The 21,894-nt window shown below is 39.8% G+C and overlaps 1 protein-coding gene across 2 annotated transcripts in view; it reads left to right on the top strand.

Annotated features, from left to right (window-relative positions):
• col8a2 (collagen, type VIII, alpha 2) overlaps window positions 1-20,374 on the top strand; it is a 111,462-nt gene extending 91,088 nt beyond the window's left edge. For both annotated transcript variants that reach the window (XM_067611333.1, XM_067611332.1), the window contains 2 exons: window positions 6,987-7,178; window positions 14,921-20,374. In XM_067611333.1, coding sequence (XP_067467434.1) covers window positions 7,016-7,178; window positions 14,921-16,821 — 2,064 coding nt within the window. In that variant the 5' untranslated portion in view covers window positions 6,987-7,015 and the 3' untranslated portion in view covers window positions 16,822-20,374. The remainder of the gene's footprint in view (window positions 1-6,986; window positions 7,179-14,920) is intronic.
• The last annotated feature ends 1,520 nt before the right edge of the window (window positions 20,375-21,894 follow it).

A 21,894-nucleotide genomic window follows, 5' to 3' on the forward strand; every position in this document is an offset into this window, starting at 1 on the left:
TCAAAATCTTTGTATTCATTTCTCCTTTTTCACATAATGTGTAAATGATACAAAGCCAGTAATGTCAGTCTTTTGAGTGTGGGGAAATGCGCTTTCAGTCTTTTAAGACTCGTCCTGCTTCATTGAAAAGCAGAACATTTATTGCACTGATGGAAGCAGATTGCCCTTTATGAGTTGTTTTTTTTTTTTTTTTTTTAACTTTTTTTACTTGATTACCTAATCAGATGCTCATATTGTAGGTAGGTGCACTGGCAGGTCAGGCGGAAAGGTATAGCTCTGTCTGCCTGCCCACAGACTCTCACTTTCTCACGTTCTCAGCTCCCCCATATTGTAACTGGTTTCTTGGCAGGTTACGGGTTAGTTTGAATGTTTTGCAGACTTTAAATCTGTCTCCCTTGCCTTTATCCTAATCATAAATGCTTCACAGAACGATGAAGTGATAGAGCATGAATAGGTAAAGCAGCAGGGGGCCAATCTGGTTAATATATTGTAATTAATGCCCTTTCACTGGCCTGAACTGTTCCTGCTTGGGGCTGAAGAGCAAACAAGGGTTACATCAAAAACACATGGGACTGTACATGTGTGAGGTCCTGCAAGTTAATAATTCCATGACTAATTAGCCTCTATTTGACCGCTTCACCCTTTGTCCCTGAGTAGACACACATATACACATATACTTTAATATTCACAATCTATCACCCCTCATCTTACGATTTGCACGTCTGCTTTTGCACTTAGATGAGTGCCCAGGGGTATTAAACCTCTGAATGAAGTCATTAAGAAATGAAAACCCTCTATCTGACCTCATCAATCCTTTCCCCTCATCATGTTTTCTTCACACCCTTATAACCTGTCTCACTCCTCACACTCTCCTCCACCTACACTTTCCATTTCCTTTCAGTTTTACTCCTTCCCTCTTTAACCACCCTGTCGGCATAAACTCACCCCTCTCCGACCGTCTCTCAGCCCTCTACTCACCCGCTCCGACCTTAAGGGATGTTAGGAAAACACAACCCTTGCTCCACAGGTACTATTTCCTGAATTGATGAGACTTTTTTTCTTTTCGTCTGTGTTTTATTTGCTTTTTTTTTTTCTCTCCTGAGGCAAAGTGAGGCCCCAATGCTGTCTTCCCTCCAGTGCCTTTTTCACTTTATGTCATCTTCTGTTTTCCTTTATCTCATAAATGTTAGGACAGAGATACATTTGAAAACCAACAGCACACAATCAGTCATGCTTTTGTAAGGGGAATCCCCAAGTGTCAACTGAGGACAACAAGCAAGATGGATGATGAGACTAAAACGAGGATTGTATGTGCACGCACTTGTGCTTGAGCAGGCAAGCGTTGCATATGTGAAGTTGAAGAGTGATCTGCAGTGCAGATACTGTATATATCATCATCATTACTACCCAGAGAGAGGAGAGAGAGAAAGATGGATGAGGTTTGTGTTTTCAATGGCTACCTGACAAGTAAGCTGGGCTGGATGAGGAGACATTGCCCTAACACACTTAATTTGACTCACCATCATTTTCTCATCTCTTGTCTTGTTGACATATACAGGCACAACCCTTGATATACACTGTATCTCAGGTGCAAGAGCATTAGGTTCATCACTGAGCACTGACATGGCACACTTGTTGTCTTTCCAGTTCATCTGAAAGGTGTTGGATAGGGTTGAGTTTAGGGCTTAATGCAGGCCAGCCAAATTCTTCCATGCCAAAACCCTTTCTTTATGGGCCTAGCTTGTGTACAGGAGCATTGTCATGTTGAAAAAGAAAGGGCCTTCCTGTTAAAATATCACTGTTTGTTGTTTGTTTGTTTGTAGCTACATCTGAAACAACTGACTAATCAATTACTCAATCAACATAAAGTTCATCAGCAACTATTGATTAACAAATTCATCAAGGAAAAATGCTAAACCTTCCCTTCTTGCAGCAAATTGTGAGGATTTATTGGTTTTCTCTGTATTATGTAATGATTAACTAAATATCTATTGGATGGTCGGTCAGACAAAACAAGCAATTTGATGATGTCACCTTGGACTTAAGGAACTTGTGATGGGCATTTTGAAGTATTCCATAGACCAAAAAAATAATCAAGTTATTGAGAAATTACCATGAATACATAACTCAAATTAAACTATACTGAAAAATAATCATTATTAATTGGAACTGAAGGACTTAGCTCAAACCATGAGCAGCCCCAAACCATAAACACACAAATATATAGGGGTGTCCACATAGTTTTGGCTATATAGAGTAAGTGACTACGCATTTGATATGTCACGTGTGTGCGTGTGCATCAGCATGATGCAGCAGAAGTGTAAACATCATACATCATGTCTCGACATTTAAAATAATTACTTATAATACGTATAGTGATGTGGAAGAACATAGGGGCTTTTATTGAGGTGACGCAGAAAGACCAGTTCTTTCCTGAAAAGCAACCAAACAAAATCCTCAATATACTTTCCAGCCGGTGGCAACTAAAAAAGCAGATGTTAATGCCTCATCATATATGCATTAGTTCAGTTGCCACTTTTACGCACACACGGACACGTTACGTGAACAGCCGTACTGTTTCCCCAATGCTTATTTATGCAGTGTTGAGTAATACGGGGTCCGTTCAAAGCCACCAAAAACTGTGACCACTACTCAAATATTACGTGGTGAGCTGACACCGGAAAGGAGTAATGGCCCGAGTGCCACAGGAGGGATTACCTCATTCAAAAGAAGGTGATTCTCTAAATAAAACCCCTCAAGCTCAATTTCCTCTACCCCTCTCACACACACACACAACTTCAGATTCAATAAGGGCAGTGTGGCTCTGGCTGCCTACATGTTGTATAACTGTTGTGCTCACTTTCTCCCTTCTCTGTTTTTCCCTCGCTCTCTTATATACGTATAGAACAAGGTGTACATACAGGTCAATGGTCAATAGAGCTCTCTGTTGTCTGGTAGTGACACCTTAGTTGTGTTTGTGCCTGTTTGTGTGTGTTTTAAGAGTTTGCTAGAGGTTTGCAGGTGCTGTTTTTTTCCCACAAATCTGTAAAATCCGTTAACGCTCATGTGTCTAGACTACATATTGAATAAGAAACCACAGATGTATAAATTGAATTTATTTTAACTGTGCCTTTCTTCCTCCCTTGGTGCTAGAAATGCATTCTTGCTGTAAAAAGTTTCCAACATTTGTTAGCTGAATTTATAAGATGAGAGTTTGGTAAAGAAGGATGGTTGTGGTTGAATAACAGCAGACCAACCATGTGGATTCATGGTTAAAGTCTGGAATGGTGATGGTTGTGGTTGTGGCCAAGGTTTGTCAGAATTGGATGAATCAGCTAAAATATGTGGTCAGGTTTTAAGGGCAAGTTCTCTGCGAGAGCTGTGGTTGTAACCAAACTATGATCATGGATCTTGGTTGTTGTTTGAACCATTTGGTGTTTTTGTAAAATGCCTAAACTAGCATTACGCGGTACACGATGCTCAGGTGATGATTCCTCCACTCAAGGAGCTGCTCAGAAGTTCACCACAAAAACAACCGCCTGCTTTTCCCTCCACGATACCGAACCCTCGCATTTGGTGTTCCTATGATCTCTCTGTGGCACGTGGTTTAGGAAATGCCTGGCAGTCTGGATGTACCGCTTAAGGGAAGTGGAGGCAGAGCACCTTCAACCTCACCTCCCCGGTGCTGCTGATTTCATTAGCGAGCAGACGGAGCAGTTAAGGAAGTGTGTCCTTGGCCTGCGTTCTGCCGCGGTGTCTGTGTCTCTTCTGCCTGTCTGATCAGGCCACTTGAGATGCTGCTGAGTTTTGGTTTGGAGGCACTGAAGTCTGCTTTGGCGGCCTGAAGCCTTTACAGATTAGTGTTTCGGCTCTGTTAAAATGGCATCCAACACATGTTCAAGAAAGACTGAGAGCTTGGGGTTTGGTTTGTTTTCTGTGACTCATATTACCAGGTGGTTTGGAGAGAGATCTGTAAGGTGTAGTCTATGTGGGAAAAATGTCTGTCTATGTTCATTATACACACTTGCCAACATGTGTCTTTGCGTTTGATGTCATAGCACTCAGCAATGTGACAGCTGTCTGGAAGCAGGAACAGTCAAATGGTGATGGAATTGGCGGTGCCCTTTTAGACACAAGGATCACACTCTCCCTCATTTCCTCATTAATGCTGAAAAAATTCAGTTCTGTTCTGCTTTTTCTTCCTTTGTGTATTTTTGGAACTGTTGATGTAACGTGTGTGGTGTTTTTTTTTTCTTTCTCTTCAATCTGTTTTATATAAAGTGTCACTCGGCCTGCCAGATGAGGCTTTTTCACTGTAACTTTGGATGCTGCTCATGTTTAATGACTGTGGGAGGCTTTGATTCACCATTAGCTCCTCTCTCCTCTCAAAGCCGGAGTTTTGTTATGGTTTGTTTTGAATGGACTGATTTTATGTGAAAATGGTGGGAAGTTAACGAGTTTGAGTATTTTCGAGACACCCTGCGCAACCACTTACCAGAGCTACATTGTGTTCTCATGCATACTGAGAGTGTGTGTATGTGTGTGCTTTGTTATGTGGGTGTTCTTGTGTGCAGGAGCATGTACGGATCTTGGTCCAGCACTAGTCTCGTGGTGGCCAGCCAGAGAGGATTGCGTGAGATTTTTTTTTAACAACGTCTGCAGAGTTTTTCAGAGAAAACATTTGATAAACAGATTGTGGAGGTCTGTGAGCCGCCCGTCTGTGTCTGATCCCTGTTCATGTGCAGCTTCTGTTGTTTGAGTGTGTGCTGCTCTGGTTCTTTAAAGAATGGTGGGCATCCAGAGCCGGCTGTTAAATTGCATCTGCACCAAAACCACAGACCCCCATACCAGACGAGCTTCCCTGCCAGCCAGCCAGCGAGTCGGCCAACCACCAAACACTGCCCTAACAATACTGCATTTTCTGTTTCTCCCGTTTATTTTTCTCTTAACATCTTTGTCTTTGTTTTTCTTCATTTTTCATGATTAATTTGGTGTGAACATTTAAGAAGTGATCTTTGACTTGTGTTGACTCTATAACACAGAGCAACACAAACAAGCATAAACAAATACCGCAGACACACACACACACACACACACACACAAATTACAAAAAACTAACTCAGAAACTTAGGCAAACACTTTGGTAAATGGCTGTAAAACAAGAATTCGACTGCCTCGCTATGCGGCTGTTAAACAATCGCAGACGAGGGCAAGAACAAAGCTGTAAAACAGACCTGATCTCAGCACAGATGGTGGCAATGAACACACCTTTTTCTAAGTACTTGTGAGTCGAGGTCTGCCGTGAACTTCCAGTTTACACTCGACCCCTGCTTCCAATTAACTGCAGTGTGTAATTTGGTGTAATTTTCAAATTAGAAAAAATGTCAGATCATTTTCAAATTAGAAAATGTCAACTCATGTTCATGTAACTCCTGTGCTTCGTAATAAGCTTTGAACTCTCTTGCTGCTTAAATCTACACTGAATCAATCTCTGCAAATAATAGCTAATAAAAGGCTGATGCTTAGATACAGTGACAAAATGACTTGTGTCAAGCAGAAAAGGGATGCAAATGTTCATATCATGTGTGACATATGATTTATATTTGAAACTAGAGACCCACTGTAGTATGTCCAAGTCTATTTTGTTTGTTAGTCTTTTTTGTTTAATGCTTCCTATCCCCTATACTGTTCTCTAAGTGTATGAAAATACTATATGTCAGTTAAATCAAGTGCCTGATATCAAACAGAACTGTCAACTCGTTACACTCCATTTCCAGTCAACTCGACTTGGTGGAGTTGGCAGATTTAAAGGTCTGGACCCCAAGCAATTAAATCAGTTGTTCTAGAGGGAACTTACAGGATACAGTTTTTCACAGTAATGCACCGTTCTTTCTCTCACACACACACTCCCACACAATTTCAAGCTTAATATAAGCGTGACATTGTTGGCATTTAAAAAGGTAACAGGCTGAGACTGCACAGTATCACAAAATAACTCCAGACAGTCATCAGTCCAAAGAAAGCTGACGAAAAGAACTCAGTGGAGGTGGAGAGTCAGAGTGGAAATTGATGCCATTTTCACACATCATTTCACCAGTTCAAGCCAGTCCTGGACACCCACAGTTGCACACTCATGATACACAAACACAGTAACTGTCCTCTGGTGGTTTCCTTTTCGCACCTGACCACGGTTGTGAAAATATTTGGCGGAGGACGATGTGGTCATTTCTTCCTGAAGCAAATTAAAGTCAACATATCTGCCTGTCACAGTTTCTGAGGTCCATCTAGGCCAAACACTAACTCAGCTAAGTACTTACCACAGAGTACCTGTGCAGCAGCTGGTGGCCGGGACATAAATATGTTATATACTTGTTTGCACATATTAAACTTAAGGGGCCATTCTACTTATCATTCACCAGTGCTGGAGATTGTGGACATAGTAAAGCAATATAATGTATGCTTTTATAGATGTCAGCCAGCCTTTTGTCCATTTATGTTTGAGCATGAATATCTTCCATGCTTTCATGCAAGAAACATGCTTCCTTGGCTTCCTTGGTTTCCGTTGGCCATACTGTCTGTGGCTGGCTTGTAGATAGAAGATGTAAAGCCAAATCTCCTTTACAGAAGTTGAGATTTAATGTTAGTGCATCAGTTCAAATGGCTTGTAGTAGAGTTATTCAGTCTTTTCAACCAATAAACAGCAAATGTATGTTTTACATGAAATGCAACTTTCAAATCTTAAATGTTTTGAAGTGTTTTCCCACAAATGTATGGTATTGTATGATGTTTAGTATTACACCTGTATGGTTTTATAACTTATTATCACTGTGGGTGTAAATGCAACCTCTGCTTTATCACTCTCATACTGGTGATAGTCATTGATTTCAGGAAGTTAAAAGTGAAAACACTGCTAGTTCTCGGTCCACATGAACAAATCCCTGATGTCGTTTTCTCAAACAATTTCCCTTTTCTGTTTATGTGTGCAGTTCTTTGTGTGTGACATCTGAAGCCTGGGATGCTGGTGACCATGCTGTTGGCTCCTGTCTGTGTTCTACTGATGCTGGGGGGGCGTGCTCTTGCTGGAGGCTATCCCCCCGTAGCCCATATGAAGTACATGCAGCCCATGATGAAAGGGCCTATTGGACCCCCGTTCCGAGAGGGCAAGGGACATTACATCGGTAAGTAATGCATGTGGGTGTAGTGCAAGTGTGTTATCTCATCATATATGCACAATAAGTTCAAAACTACACAGAAACATACACAAAAAAACAACTTCTTATGAACAAAACATGTCTCCAATGTCCCAAGATGTCCAAGATGTTATGGAAGGGCTCACTGGAGTGTGTGTCTTCTTTCCCTGTGGGTCCAGCAGTGTTTGGCAGGTCCTCAGTTGGAGCCTAATGGAGGCCTGATTGCCCACTGTTTGCTGAGCTCCACTGGGCCAGTTGTTCCTCCCACCATCTGGATGTTGTTACCTCACTGTTTATCACATATTCTTCAGTTGTGGGATGGAGGAGAGAGTGTGAAGGAAATAAAAATAGAAGAAATAAAAGCTCAGGCAGAGGAGCTGGTAAAGGGGGGGGGGGTGTAATAATGATCCTGAGAAAATGTGCATGTTGTCATTGCTGGCATTATTAAATTTGACTCCAACTACAAATTCAAGTTCTGGATCATATGGAATATGCCTTGTATTATCAGAGGCCCCCTCTTCAAAGCAAATTTAAAAGTAAATGGGGGACACATTTTCATTTCAGTACCATGAAATCATGTTTGACAAAGAAAGACTCTCCAGCAGTTGGATTCAGAGCAAATTCATGGTTAAAATGTATTATTTAAATCACTCACAGGAACATCAAAGATTTGCCAGACGAATTTACACAATCAAAAGTTATGCTTTCTATAAATGGGATTGCAAAATGTGTGGCAGAAACAAGACTTGGATTAGGAGGAGTAAAACTAATACAGCCTGTTGCTCACACTAATACAATGCTTTTACTGCCACTCAGTGGTTACATGTCTACATTGCATCACTATTGAAATGTATCACATGTTTGAATTGTAGTATGTTGCTTACAGCAGCCCACCTGAATACAAGTGTGTGGAAATACATATTTATTGCATGAGATCAACTTTTATTATAACATTTAATTGCTTTAAATTAATCATATACATGTCTGTGTCTTTATGTATAACTGTATTAGGTGTAGTTTTGAATCCTAAATTGTCAACTCTTCAAACAGACCATAGGTTTTAATGATACTTATTATTCTGATGTTAAGTGTCCCACACATTTAACATTTTCCGAGTGTAATAAGTCAAAGAGACATCTCTTTTAAGGTTAGTGAGGAGAATGTGGCCATGTGAAAATGGACACTGATACCTTTGCTGCTAAGTTTTTCCAAATAACTATTGAATGTTTCCTTCACACAAGGTTTCATGACCTGTATTTTATATATCAATCTCATCTGGACTGGAGTCAGTACTTTAGCACTCTGATGGTCCTCTGGTCTGCTTGGGTGTTTCTATTTTTTTGCTTTCACCTGCAAGACAACAAGAGCAAACCAACAGGCCCACCCAAGCAGGTAAGAGGGCCACCAGGTCATAGTTGAGTTAATTTCTTGCTTTAATCAATTCATGTGTTTGTAAGCAAAACTTAAGTCTTTGAAGGTGCAGTGTGTAGAATTTAGTGGCATCGAGCGGAATGAACTTGACATAAATGGAATATAATATTCATAAGTATGTTTTAATTAGTGTATAATTACCTGAAAATAAGAATTGTTGTGTTTTCATTACCTTAGAATGAGCCCTTTATATCTACATAGGGAGCAGGTTCTCTTTCACAGAGCCCGCCATGTTTCTACAGTAGCTCAGAACGGACAAACCAAACACTGGCTCTAGAGAGGGCCTTTCATGTTTTTTGCGAGTTTCGCAGCCACCGTAGTTTCTCTTACTTGCTTGGAAGAGGAGGGGGGGAGGGGGCATTCAGTTAGTTGCAATCTGCAACCTCACCACTAGATGCCACTAAATCCTACACACTAGTCATTTAAGACTGAATCCTCAGGGTTATTGCAACAGTTATTGAGAAGGCCATGCTAACCTCTGATCACCACATTCTCTTCTCCGGATGATTTGAAAGGTAGTGTACAGTGGAGCTACATGCCAGGAAACAAGACTAAACTCAGCAGCTGTTTAAAATTAAGTGAAATTAACCATGCCATTCTTGGACCCACTAGTGATGCAAAGAATTGTGTGTGTGAGTGTGGCACCCTTACTTACATACACAAAATCCTATCCCAATATCTACACATATTATGTAAAGCAGTTATCTGGAGGCAGAACTTTAAGTGAGCTCACCAGAAATGCCATGTTATAATCCCTCCTATCATAGCAGACCTGTACAATATAGTAAATAGGTCAAAGTTAAACCTAGAAGTTGGTTTGCAAAATCTAATGGACATTTGGGTATTAATTTTAATGTCAGATTATTTTCTCTTCCAAATGAGTGTAGTAAAATTGTGGGGTTGTTTACAACCTGCCTGATCTTCTCACCACTTGTGTTCCCCATCCCCGCCTACAGATTTTAGCAATGAAGATGGTGGACAAAGTTTTAGCACAAACAATACGAATAATAGCCACAACCATAAGAATAAGACCCGCATTGTAAAAATTGATATTTTGCTATAAGTTGATTTTGCATCTATGTTTTGAGGCCTAATGCCCATGATCCCAAATATATTTAAATTTAAAGCACTGCAGGAGTTATAATGATTTCACAGACTTATGATCACTTAATATAAAACACTTAATATAAAATGTGTGCGTGTGTGTGTCCCCTTGAACAAGCCAGAAATATTTTTCTGGCTTCAAACTACAGGCCGAATGTAGCAGCATCCACCATCAGCAAGTTATACCACTTTTCTTCAGCATGCTGCTCACAAACATGACAAATGCAACATTCTTGGAATGATACAATACTAAAACCAAAATGCTCTTTAGCATCATTATAATCCCTCTCCACACAAGCAAAATGTGCTTTGCTTGTTGTTACTTCACTTGTTTGATGTTTGAGCTTAATTGAGCAGAATGATATGAGTTTCTCAGTGCTCACCTTAAATATGAGTTTAATGCGTGTATCTACCAGCATTATTTGTGATCACAACTAGTTTTGAAACCAATTCTGGTCCAGAGTGCAATTTACACACATGTGATGTGGAAACTTGAAACCACCAGTGCACATGCACTGAGAATGGACTTTTTAATGAAGTAGGAGACATCTTGTGTTCAGCAGTTACATGTCTGAAATGAATAATATGTGCATATTCACAGATTCTGATTTTTTCAATAAGGAAGAAGGATTAGATGTAATTTTAGGAATTTCTAATGAGGTAATTGAACTTTTTGTGGAAAAATCTTTTTTTGTGAAAAAATAGAAAAATTATTATTCAAAGCAAAGTATTTTTTTTTTACATGTCTTAAAACATGTCTTTAAGCTTTTCACTAAATTGTGTTGTATTTCAAATATTGATTGATTGAAAAGGCTGCATGTCTCATTAACTGCCAGTAGAGGGAAGTAGTGGCCTACGGTCACAGTCAGAGTAGTGCAAAGGGAACATTCCTAGCTTAAATTTTCTTTAAAGATTGTTGCAAGGAAAGGGAAAAAGTATGGTTTTCACATTTACTATTGAGACACTTGAGGCACTTCAGTTATCAGTAATAAATACTGAAGTTGTATTGGCGTATCCTTGGTTTTGGAGGCCAACTATCACATCACATAACGTTTTCTTTGGATATGGTTAAATAACAGACCAGCTGAGATTAATTATGAAACTAAAGGAATAAACTGGTTTGGATTCAAGCATTGGTTGTTCCACAATACGCTCCGATTTTATTTTATTTTTAAACATGAAGGGATAGTGTTGCTGAGCTGATACAGTGGAGCAACAAATCGGCTGAAATTGTGGTGGATGCGTGTTGGTGATTGTAATGTTCTGCAGATCAAGCTTGTGTTTCTGCTCTTTCTGGCCTGGCTGTGTTCTTCTCCACTGTGCTGGGAAAGAATAATGAGACAGTTTATGACATGTGGCATTTTCAGTCTGGTTTTCCCTCTGTTACACAACCAAGAAATTTGCATTTTAGTGACTCACTCAAACTCAATTAGACCCCTACGTTAGTCAATCAGAAAACAGAAAAGTTATCTTCTGTCCAACTCTACTATTACATAACAACCGCTGAACTCAGGAACATAGAGTACTGTTATATTGTATATATCGATTGGCAACCTGTCCAGAATTTACTCTGCATTCCGCTCAATCTGAGCTGGGATAGGCTTTAGCCCCACATGACCCTGAACAAGCTGTCAAGAAACAGATGGATGGATGGATGGATGGATGGATAAATGGTCCGAACAGTCAAATAATCACTAAGAATGTAAGAGGAAACATCATCAGGTCAGGAAAAGATACTGTATAAAAGGGAATTCAGGAAAAGACTCCTCTGCCCCTGAACTCATACAAGGCTATGTAAAAATGCTATCATCCATTTTTTAGTACTACTACATTACAAAATATCACAATATTCTGTCTTCTTTTCTTTTTTTTAGATTTCCAACAGTCTAAATGTCTTCTGACATTATGTTTTAAATTTCAAGATGTCCGAGTTTCCAGGTTTTCATTTTACATCATAGTTTCAATTTTCATTTCCCAGGTAATAATGTTGTGATGTCAGATGTTGCTTGTATGGAGCAACTTGTTACAACATATATTCATACACCAGATGTATTTTACTTCTTCTCTCTTTAGTGCCTTAGTATCTGCCACATTCACTATCTCTATATTGACATCTTCTTCCAAAACTTCGATAGCTAATCACATTTTTTTAAAAATGCCTTGTATGCTATGAAAATGATTGATGTCAATACTAAACTTCTAGTTTTTAGAAGTTAATCAGCTTGGTTGACCAAGACATATTACTTTTTACAGATGAATCGTCTATTTAGTAAAGCTAACTTTTATGGACTGGTTTATTTAGAAGTTACTGGTGATGACTAAAATGATGAACAATTTGTGCTTCTAAGAGAATCTTCTCAAAATTGTAGATTAGTAGAATAGTAGATGTAGTAGCTGTTTTCATTTCAAAGTAGAATGTGTGCAAACCCATTCAGCTGATTATGAGAACTCTGAGGTAGCAGGCATGACGCTATCCTGTTAGTTATTACAAGCCAAGGAACCAAGGAAGTTGAAGTAAAACTGGAAAATGCATTTCCTGCGGAAAATGCATGTGAATGCTGATAGCCGAAATAAAAGCATTGCTGAAATTGCAGAAATCTGAAATGAATTTTGCTTGAAAAAGCTGAAAGCTCATATGCATTGCACTGCACTGCTGAAAAACCTGGAAGCTGAAATATAAAACTGGCAGAATTGGAAGTTGAACTACATTACCTAAAGAAGCTAATAGTTGAAATACATTGCTAGAAAAGCTGGAAGCTAAACTTTAATACTGTCAAAGCTGGAAGTTGAAATAAATTGTCTGAAAAGGCTGAAAGAAAAAAATGCTTTGTATTAATATCACACAGATGAACTGATTTGCCAAACACTTTGGAACACAAAAGGCATTGGCCTAAAGAGCTGAGAGTTACAAAACACTGCTGATTGCTAGAATTGGAAGCTGAACTGCATTATCCAAGGAAGCTATGAGCTGAAAGGCATTGCTAAAAAAGCTGGAAGCTAAACTTAATATTGTTTAAGTTTTTCACTTCTATTGTAATAAATTGTTTTAAAAAGTTTAATATTTTAAAATAATAATATTTTTAAAAAGTATAAAAGGTAAATGTTAAATAGGAGCATAAATGTTCTTAAAGAGCAAGTTCAACATTTGAATGGTTTCTGTAGCTTAAAGTATGCAGAAGTAGTAGTTGACTGAAAAACATACAGAAGAAGAATAAATTGCCAGGCATTGCTAAAAATGCAGAAATCTCAAATTAATTATTTTGACATTTCAGCCTTGTCCATAGTCCTCTGGTAAGCTCTTATTACCATCTGGGGGCTTTTATTTTGGAAATCAAGCCTCATCCTGAGCTTCCTGTTAAGATACAGTTACTGTCTGATGCTTTTATTTTGAAAGACAGTGTGGGTAAGTGAGAGTGTGTGTGTGTGTGTCAGTATGTGTGTGTGAAGTGTGTAAAATGTGCAAAGTTTGTGAAGTGTGTGAAGTGTGTGTGTGTGTGTGTGTGTGTGTGTGTGTCCTTTACAACTATAAGAAGTAAACAGAAAGTAGTATTTGAAAGTAGTATTTCTTCAGTGTTCATAGTTCAGGATGTTTTTACCAGGAGCTGAATTATCCGCAGAGGTCCCCTCCTCTCCAAAACAAACAGATCCAGTAATTAAAACTGGTAGAAACAGTGAATAAAGCAGTTTCATGTTAAAAATCAGTGTTTCTCTGACACGGACAGACACAGGACGTCCAGAGGAGCTGCGAGCTGAGCTGAGTTTGCTCAGCTTGTTTCTCTGACAACTTAAGATCCAGATGTTCAGCAGGTTTTTACCGGGAGCCTAATTATCCGCAGAGGTCTCCTCTTCAAAACAAATGTACATAGGGATGAAAACCGTAAAAACACTGAATAAAGCAGTGTCACGTAAAAAATCTGTGTTTCTCCGAGGCTGTTCTGTGGACACTGGACGTCTGGGAGGGGCTCTGTGTGAGCCGAGCTGCTGCTAATGTTTGCTCAACTTATTTCTCTGACAACTTAAGATCCAGATGTCCAATGACTAAGATCCTTCATCCAGTTAAAAGATATACTTAAAATGACCAAGATCTAAAGAGTAAAAGTGTGGCTTAAAGCTGGATAAAACTCAATTTATGACTTGTTTATTTATATGTCATGACAATTTATTTATATGTTTCTGGTGGACAACCAAAATGCCAATGTATTATCTTGTATGTGTATATTCTTTGGTAGACACCATTGTGGCGAACAATCACGATGCAGACATATTATCTTTTATTCATATACTCTTTGGTTTTTAGAGATCACACACTGAAAGAAGGGCTGAAAAAGGCTGAATATTTTACAAAACATAAACTTCGATTTTGTAAAAACCATATAAGATTTCAAAAAGATGAATAGGAATTTAATAGCTGAAGGTCTTGTGACCTGTTTAAAGCTTAAATGAAGTCTGAATGGAAGTAGTTGAATTTCAAAATGGAGTAGGTTGAGGATTTGAACATTCTGTCCATTCATTTCGATGGCTTTGATATTTGAATAGCTTCTGTAGCTGAAAGAATGCAGAAATAGTTAATGATCGAAAAACATACAGAAGAATAAGAATAAAGATTTGAATGCTTGTCAGCATTCACACTTATGATGGTGCTGTGTTCTGTGTATCAACAGCAAAGAGGATGTATACACTTTCTGTACCAGAAGCAGCCTTTTGAGTCAGAAGATCTTCTACAACATGTGTAGGGGTGAATAACTGTTCTTGTGTATACATTGACATGTACTGGCTCCTTATTAATTTATCATACATGCTCATTTTGCTAAACAAGGAAAATAAGGCATCGCTGGAGAAAGTTTTGCTGCTTTAAAAAGCCTAACACTCTTGCCTTAAGTGGCAGTAATGTGTCCATCTTTAATTCTTACATTAGGATGAAGCAGTGTTGTCTTCTGAGTGTCTGAGCAGAAAACAGGAGGTTTCCAGAATTTGCCTTTATTGGTGCAGCAGCCATGGGATGAAGTTGGCTGCAGTGTAGATAGGAATTGCATACTGATATTTTTTTTAATTGACCTACAGCAATTTTAAACATTTTTTTTTCTCAAAATGCACACTGTACACAGACACATTTGTATAAATCTTGTTGATATCTCCTCTTCTTTTTTGTTTTAAATACATTACACTAACAACATGATCACCTTTGTTTTTTCTAGATATGCCACCTATGATGGAAGTGAAGGGGGAACCAGGACCCCAAGGGAAACCTGGACCAAGAGGGCCCCCTGGGCCAGCAGGACTTCCAGGAAAACCTGGACTGGGGAAGCCTGGTCTCAATGGCCAGCCAGGCCCTCAGGGGCCTTCTGGCTTTCCAGGAATTGGTAAGCCTGGACTTCCAGGTCTCCCAGGAAAGATTGGGCCAAAGGGGATGCAAGGGCTTAATGGCGAGGTTGGTCCTCGTGGTGAACCGGGTCCCAGAGGTCCCCCAGGGCAGCCAGGCCTCCCTGGCCCGGCTGGCCTGTCTCTAAATGGAAAACCTGGGCTTCCAGGTATCAGAGGCCCCCCTGGGTCTCGGGGAGAACCAGGATTAAAGGGCATTTCTGGCCCACCAGGTGATCGCGGGCTTAAGGGTGAGAATGGAAATGGGAAGCCAGGACCTCCAGGTATAAGGGGTCCACCTGGGCTAAAAGGTGCTACAGGACCACCCGGTCTTCCAGGTATAGGCAAGCCAGGACTAAAAGGTTTGCCTGGACCGTCTGGTCTTAAAGGTGATAATGGACTCCCGGGGGATCGAGGTGAACCAGGAGAGGCAGGGGCTCCAGGTCTACAAGGTCTGCCAGGGCCAGTTGGGTTAGGGAAGCCTGGGCTAGATGGACTGCCAGGAGGCTCAGGTCCACTAGGTCCCAAAGGTGAGCCAGGGCCCAGAGGTGCTCCTGGATTTCCTGGGACTCCAGGCTATGGAAAACCTGGTCTGGGTGGGCCAAAAGGAGAAAAGGGCCATATTGGTTTGCCTGGTCTCCCAGGGGACAAAGGAGATCAAGGAAGGGTGGGCCCAATTGGGGAGTCAGGCCTTGACGGACAACCAGGGCCACAAGGACTTCAAGGCCCAATGGGACTTCCAGGAAAACACGGAATACCAGGACAGAAGGGAGAGCTGGGGCCCCAGGGCCCTCCAGGACTGCCTGGCCTCAGAGGTGATCAAGGCCCCAATGGGATCCCTGGAAAACCTGGTATCTCTGGGGACAAAGGCATCCCTGGGCTGAATGGTCCTATTGGAAAACCTGGACCCAAAGGTGAAGCAGGGCATATTGGCCTTCCTGGTAATCCTGGGCTGACAGGTGCTCCCGGGCCAAAAGGTGAAACAGGGTTTATAGGGACACCAGGTCCCAGGGGTCAGTCAGGTATTCCTGGTCTTCAAGGGCCCATGGGTCCCATGGGGCCACAGGGTGTCCCTGGCCTGAAGGGTGAACCCGGACTTCCAGGGGCACCAGGGCTGGGTAAGTTTGGAGATAAGGGAGCCATAGGTCCCCAAGGTCCTCCGGGGAAACCAGGCCCTGCTGGGCTCAATGGTAACCCTGGGCCTCCTGGGCCACCAGGGCCCCCAGGTCCTCCAGGAAATGGCCAAACAGTTGTTGCAGGTCCAACAGACCAGTTGGAAGGGGGTGAAGTACCAGGAGACAGAAAGGGGCCAGCATACAGTCAAGTTCCACTCTCTGCCTCTATAGCACCAGCCTTCACAGCCATCCTCACCACGCCTTTCCCTCCCTCTGGCATGCCAATCAAATTTGACAGGACCCTGTACAACGGGCAAAATGCCTACAGCTCGGCTACTGGCATGTTCACTGCTCCTATATCTGGTGTCTACTACTTTGCGTACCACATGCATGTAAAGGGAACTAGCCTGTGGGTGGCACTGTACAAGAACAATGTACCAGCCACTTACACCTATGATGAATACAAGAAAGGCTACATGGACCAGGCGTCTGGTAGTGCTGTCCTAGAGCTGAAGGAGGGTGACCAGGTATGGGTCCAGATGCCTTCAGATCAGGCAAATGGCCTCTATTCCACCGAATACATCCATTCCTCCTTCTCAGGATTCCTGCTCTGTCCTACATAACCCTGTCCTTTCATTCCCAACACGTTCCTGTATTGGCACCTCAGAGCAGCCCTAAACCTAAAATACCTGCAGCCATAATAGAAACACAAAACCCATGAAATTCTCAATACAATTTCCATCATCTGTATCTGTCTCACCCTCAACAATATCAGCAAAAGAAAAAAAAAACTTTTTTGAATGAAATATGGAAAGATTTAAAAGGCAGGGGAAGGAATATTATACTGTGTTCTGTGTTTCAATGTCCTTCAAATGTGTGTTTTGGGTTGTATTTTATGTTGGTGTTTTTTAGCTTATATTATTTTAATTATTATATTGTCATAATTTTATTGTTATTATTTGGTCCTTGTCATCATTGTTGTTGTTGTTTATTGGATTCAGACTATTAAGTGCCTTACTTTGTAATGTGCTAGTAACAGACCTTCCCATGTGACTGCACATCCTGTCCACATGCTCTGACATCATAAGGACGACATCACCAGACCATGGGGGGGTGATTGGTTCCTCTGGCTGCAGCCACGCCCCCTTGTGTTCCTACTTAAACAGTGAATGACAATACTGACATAAAGAGCAACAATACAATGTACAACTTAGAAATATAGACAAACAATAGTAAAACAAAGCATTTGGTGCTATAAGACCATTATTTTCACTTTTCTTTTGTTTGACCTTTTTGGTACTCTAAACAGTTGCTTCATTAAAATTAGTAATGGGATTAAATCTTTGTTTTTAGAGTGAGATATATATTTTGACAGTGAGTTGGCATAAACATCTGTTTCTGCTTCTTTCTGAACTTAGTAGCCAACCATTTAAAATGATGGGTCTTTGTATTTCTTATAATTTATTGAACTATCCAGAAATGCAATTTAGAGATACAGTCCAAGAATAGTATGACCTAGTATGACCTCACAGTATTAGAATTATTAAATTTGAATTGGCCTTTTTAAAAGCATCAACAACATCATGCAAGGACAATGCCTTTTTTAAACTTTCAGGACAATATTAATTGAGGACGATATGTATGCATACAGTCAATGTTTACATGCCATAGAATAGATACTGAGAGCAACTGTAAATGGACAGTAAGGGCACAACTATAGTTGGATCGATGGCCTTTTTCCTTGTATCGATCTGATGGTTTTTCCCTTTTCCCATATGCACTGCAAATCCACCATGTTGCAGTCATCCTCTTCACATGCTCTGACCATGACATCATTGCTTTCTAATGGTATACTCCCGATTAATAAATCAGTGTCCCTCATCATTAACAAAGTGAACAATCCGTGCTGCCATACAGTAAAAGCCTCATTCTGACTACATGCTACAAAATTGTCAAAATACTGTAAACTTGAGAAAACAACGAGGTAAATTGATAACAAATAAAATTCATCCACTTCCTCCTCCAGTGCCAGCTTGCACGTGACTGGTTGCTGGGAAAATGAGAGCAATTCTGATATATTTGTAGTTTTAAATTAAAAGATTTTCCATAATTCCCAAACCACATCAGTGTCAAAAATAGCTGAATTAGTTTAGCTTAATGGAAGGATCCCTGGCAACAAGGACAGGATGTTTCAGAGCTGAATATTGTCAAAGTATATGGCTGGAAATGAGAATCGATCTGCATTTACTCCATGAATAAGTAAAGGGACTGACTGAGGCCCACAGGTTGTGAAATACAGGTTGCGTAACATTTAACAAACCCCTGCCAGATTTCTTGGAGAGGTGGTAGGCCAAGGGTGAGAGCTGTGTATTTACTCATTTCTGTTGGATGAAGCATTAAAGATACACGCTGTGTGTGTATGCATGTGCTTGTATGTTCCAGTATGTGTACCCTTCTGCCTGTCACTGTGTCAATATGTGTGTGTGTGTGTGTGTGTGTGTGTGTAGTTGTGTCACATTGTCCCCCTGGCATTCAGGTCATGAACACTTCAGCTAGGATAATAATAAACTTGAGTAAAGTTATTAAAACCTTCGGAAGAGCTTACAGCTCTGTTAATGTTCCACAAGAAATCTGACTTAAAAATGTTTGGCCGCTGTTGGGTTTTAAAAAAGGAATCCCAAATAGGTTTATTTTACGACACTCTAATGGTGCCTTTGCAAATTAAGGGAACAAGTTATGAAATAAGTGATTGATGAATGTAATAAATAGATTATGGGAGAAAACAGAAATTAAATCGACACACTGAGATAAGACAACATTTTTAGACATGAATCACTGGTTAACACTGAACAGACTATTTTGCATATTAGTCCAATGAGTGGCATAACAGTGTGCAATAATTCTGTGTTGTACAAGTCATGAACAAAAAAGAAAATACATTCTGTGAAGTGTACAAGATATTTTATCAATTGTTGCAGTTACCGAAGACAGGGGAGAGAAAAAGAGGTTTGGGCAAAATTGTTGGATGTTATTTCACAATGAAAAATTGGTGCTAACATTACTTTCTCCGTGCCTTTAAATGCCTCAGCTCAGAAAGGAATCTAATGTAACTTATGCCGCCCAAACACTTTCATTACACTGAATTTAGGACTACCTTACACCATGATGGAGGAATGTCAATGTACAGGAAGACTGTGCCAAATATTAAACTTTGCAATCAGAATGAATGTATACTCTTTGACTGATTAACAATCATTTTTATAAAACATCTACCATGCTGTGTCACTATACATAAACAGTGACTATTCAAGTTGCTCTGAAAAGGCAGTGCTAGGAAATAGGCCTAATCAGTATTTTACATCTATGTAATGCAAACAATGCACTTGTTCTTGCCCTGTTTGTCTAATAACACGAACACACCTACAACCGCGATGTATCATTATTGTTACGTGAGTCTAAAAGACAGTCCAAGGCTCGTTATGTACTGTATGTTGCCTTTTTTGTCGTCTTCTATTTTTTGGACATATGAAATGGTGATGTGACTTACATGTGGCTATTACTCTCTGTCCTTATGTTTGTTTTTAAAGACAATGTCACTTGCTTGTGGAGTTTGCCCTGTGTGCAAATCATTTAACAAGTGTCAGTAAGATCCATGTACCGTCTCCATCACAAATTGCTTCGAACTGTTCTGTTTTTTTTTTCTTTATAAAAACAACAAAAAAAAAGTTTTTAAAAAAAGCCTTGCTTCGGTTCTTAAGGGATATTTGTTTGTTTTAGTTTCAATAAATACAAACGGCCATTCCCATTTGCACATGGAATTAATGAAGATGTATTTATACATTTATGATAATTTAATAGGGATGCCAAAACCGACCACCGAAGCCTAGAACGTATAAATGGTATTTAACAGCATTGATGAGTTAAGAGCATTTACAACATGTAGTTAGCATTCTAGCGTTGTTTGTGAAGGATTATTTGTGGACTTTTATTTTCTATTTGTGTAATGTACAATGTATCTACTTATAGGATTTTTGTCATACAAGGCTATTGCGTGCACTCTATGCAATAGAATTTGGGTATAAAATGCACTCTTTTTGATTGAAAATGTTTGTCTGCTTATACAAAATCTACAGTACTTGATTGTATTGATATCACATCAATAAAAACCTTCTTGTACGTTTGTGTCACTTCTATTTCTGTGCACTGGAACACATAGAAATCACTGCTGTATCTTTAATCTTTATCTTAGTTGTTTTTATTAGCAGTAGTAGTTGTAGCCTTTGAGTAGTAGTAGTATTAGAAATTCTGTTTTGTAGGTAGAGGATTTCTTCATGGCACTTTTGGTGTAGAAGGTTGTTGCAGGTAAAGGAATGGACACTAGAGGGAGATATACAGTTATAATGAAATCAGTATGTGAGGCCTCTGTTACATTTAAAAGATCCTTGTCTGATCTGCCAGTGTGCTCAGAGCTGCACTGATGAACTTGTCAGTTCAGATCACTAGATAACAAATGTGTGTTTGTCACTCACTTGGAATGTCATTTTATCACAGATTACATCACAAGAGTCGACGTGAAATGAAAATATATTAACAATATGAATCTTTGTGTTAGTTTTCCCTGTGCCATCCTCAAAGACTCTTAATGGCAAATCACTTCAGGGGAACTTAAGGAACAGAGGGACTTGTTTATCTAACTTTATCATGTGAGACAATGATTTTATTTTCTCTCCTCTCTTTCTGCAAGGGGTGTCTCTTATTTTAGATGGGGTGCATATATATCAAAGTTTTACTATAATACTTGTATCCATCTAATATACATAAAAATAGAGACACTGACATAGGAAATGATAATGACAGACAACTTTTGGTTAGAAGAAATACTGTAGACCCACCACTGTAAGCCCTGTAGGTTATCCTATGGACAATAATATGCATAACTCATTAGGCTATTTGGTAAAACATCTACAAGAAATTTGATTGGATGAAAACATTGGACAAAATGTATTTTGCAAAACAATCTATGTGTGGTCATTTTCGGGAACTGTCGTCACCATGGTGAGCTGTCATCATGGACCCGGATTCTTCTTACGTCGTACTGACGCCAGACACTTCGCGCTGCGTTCGCGGGATCCAGGTAAAACTCGGACATCCAAACTACATACTCGCAAATTTGATTTTGACACAAGGGATGTGTGTAGACTAGAGAGCAACAACAGCTGCTGTTTCCATTTATCTGTTGTTTTTTTCTGAATTCATAAATTAAGTGAAACTGAGCCAAAAAGGCCCACGGCTGAGAGGCAAAATAGGAATTACACATTGATAAAGCAGGATATAAGCTAGGCTATGATATTTTATTTGTTTAAAATGTTGTCAGGTAGGCTATATCACTTTATTAGGGCGTGCTTATGCTTCCTCCGAATAAAAAATGACACAATTCTTCTTCAAAATAACATACTTATTGCCCATACCTTAAGTTTACCCAACTCTCAAAAAGACAAACATTTTGAGAATGTTATAATGGAAATAAATAGGTTTTTGCTTGTTTTCACAATAGTCTCAGAATTAGATCGCACATGTACACAAAAAATTAGCTGATTTTCCCAGTTGTATTTACCGGTGTTTAACGTGCCATGAACTTGCGCTGCCTCGTAGCTGATATTTCCGACAGTGCCTGATGGCATCCAATAACTGAGAAG

Source organism: Thunnus thynnus, chromosome 15 (assembly GCF_963924715.1).
Source record: "Thunnus thynnus chromosome 15, fThuThy2.1, whole genome shotgun sequence".
Lineage (NCBI taxonomy): Eukaryota > Metazoa > Chordata > Actinopteri > Scombriformes > Scombridae > Thunnus > Thunnus thynnus.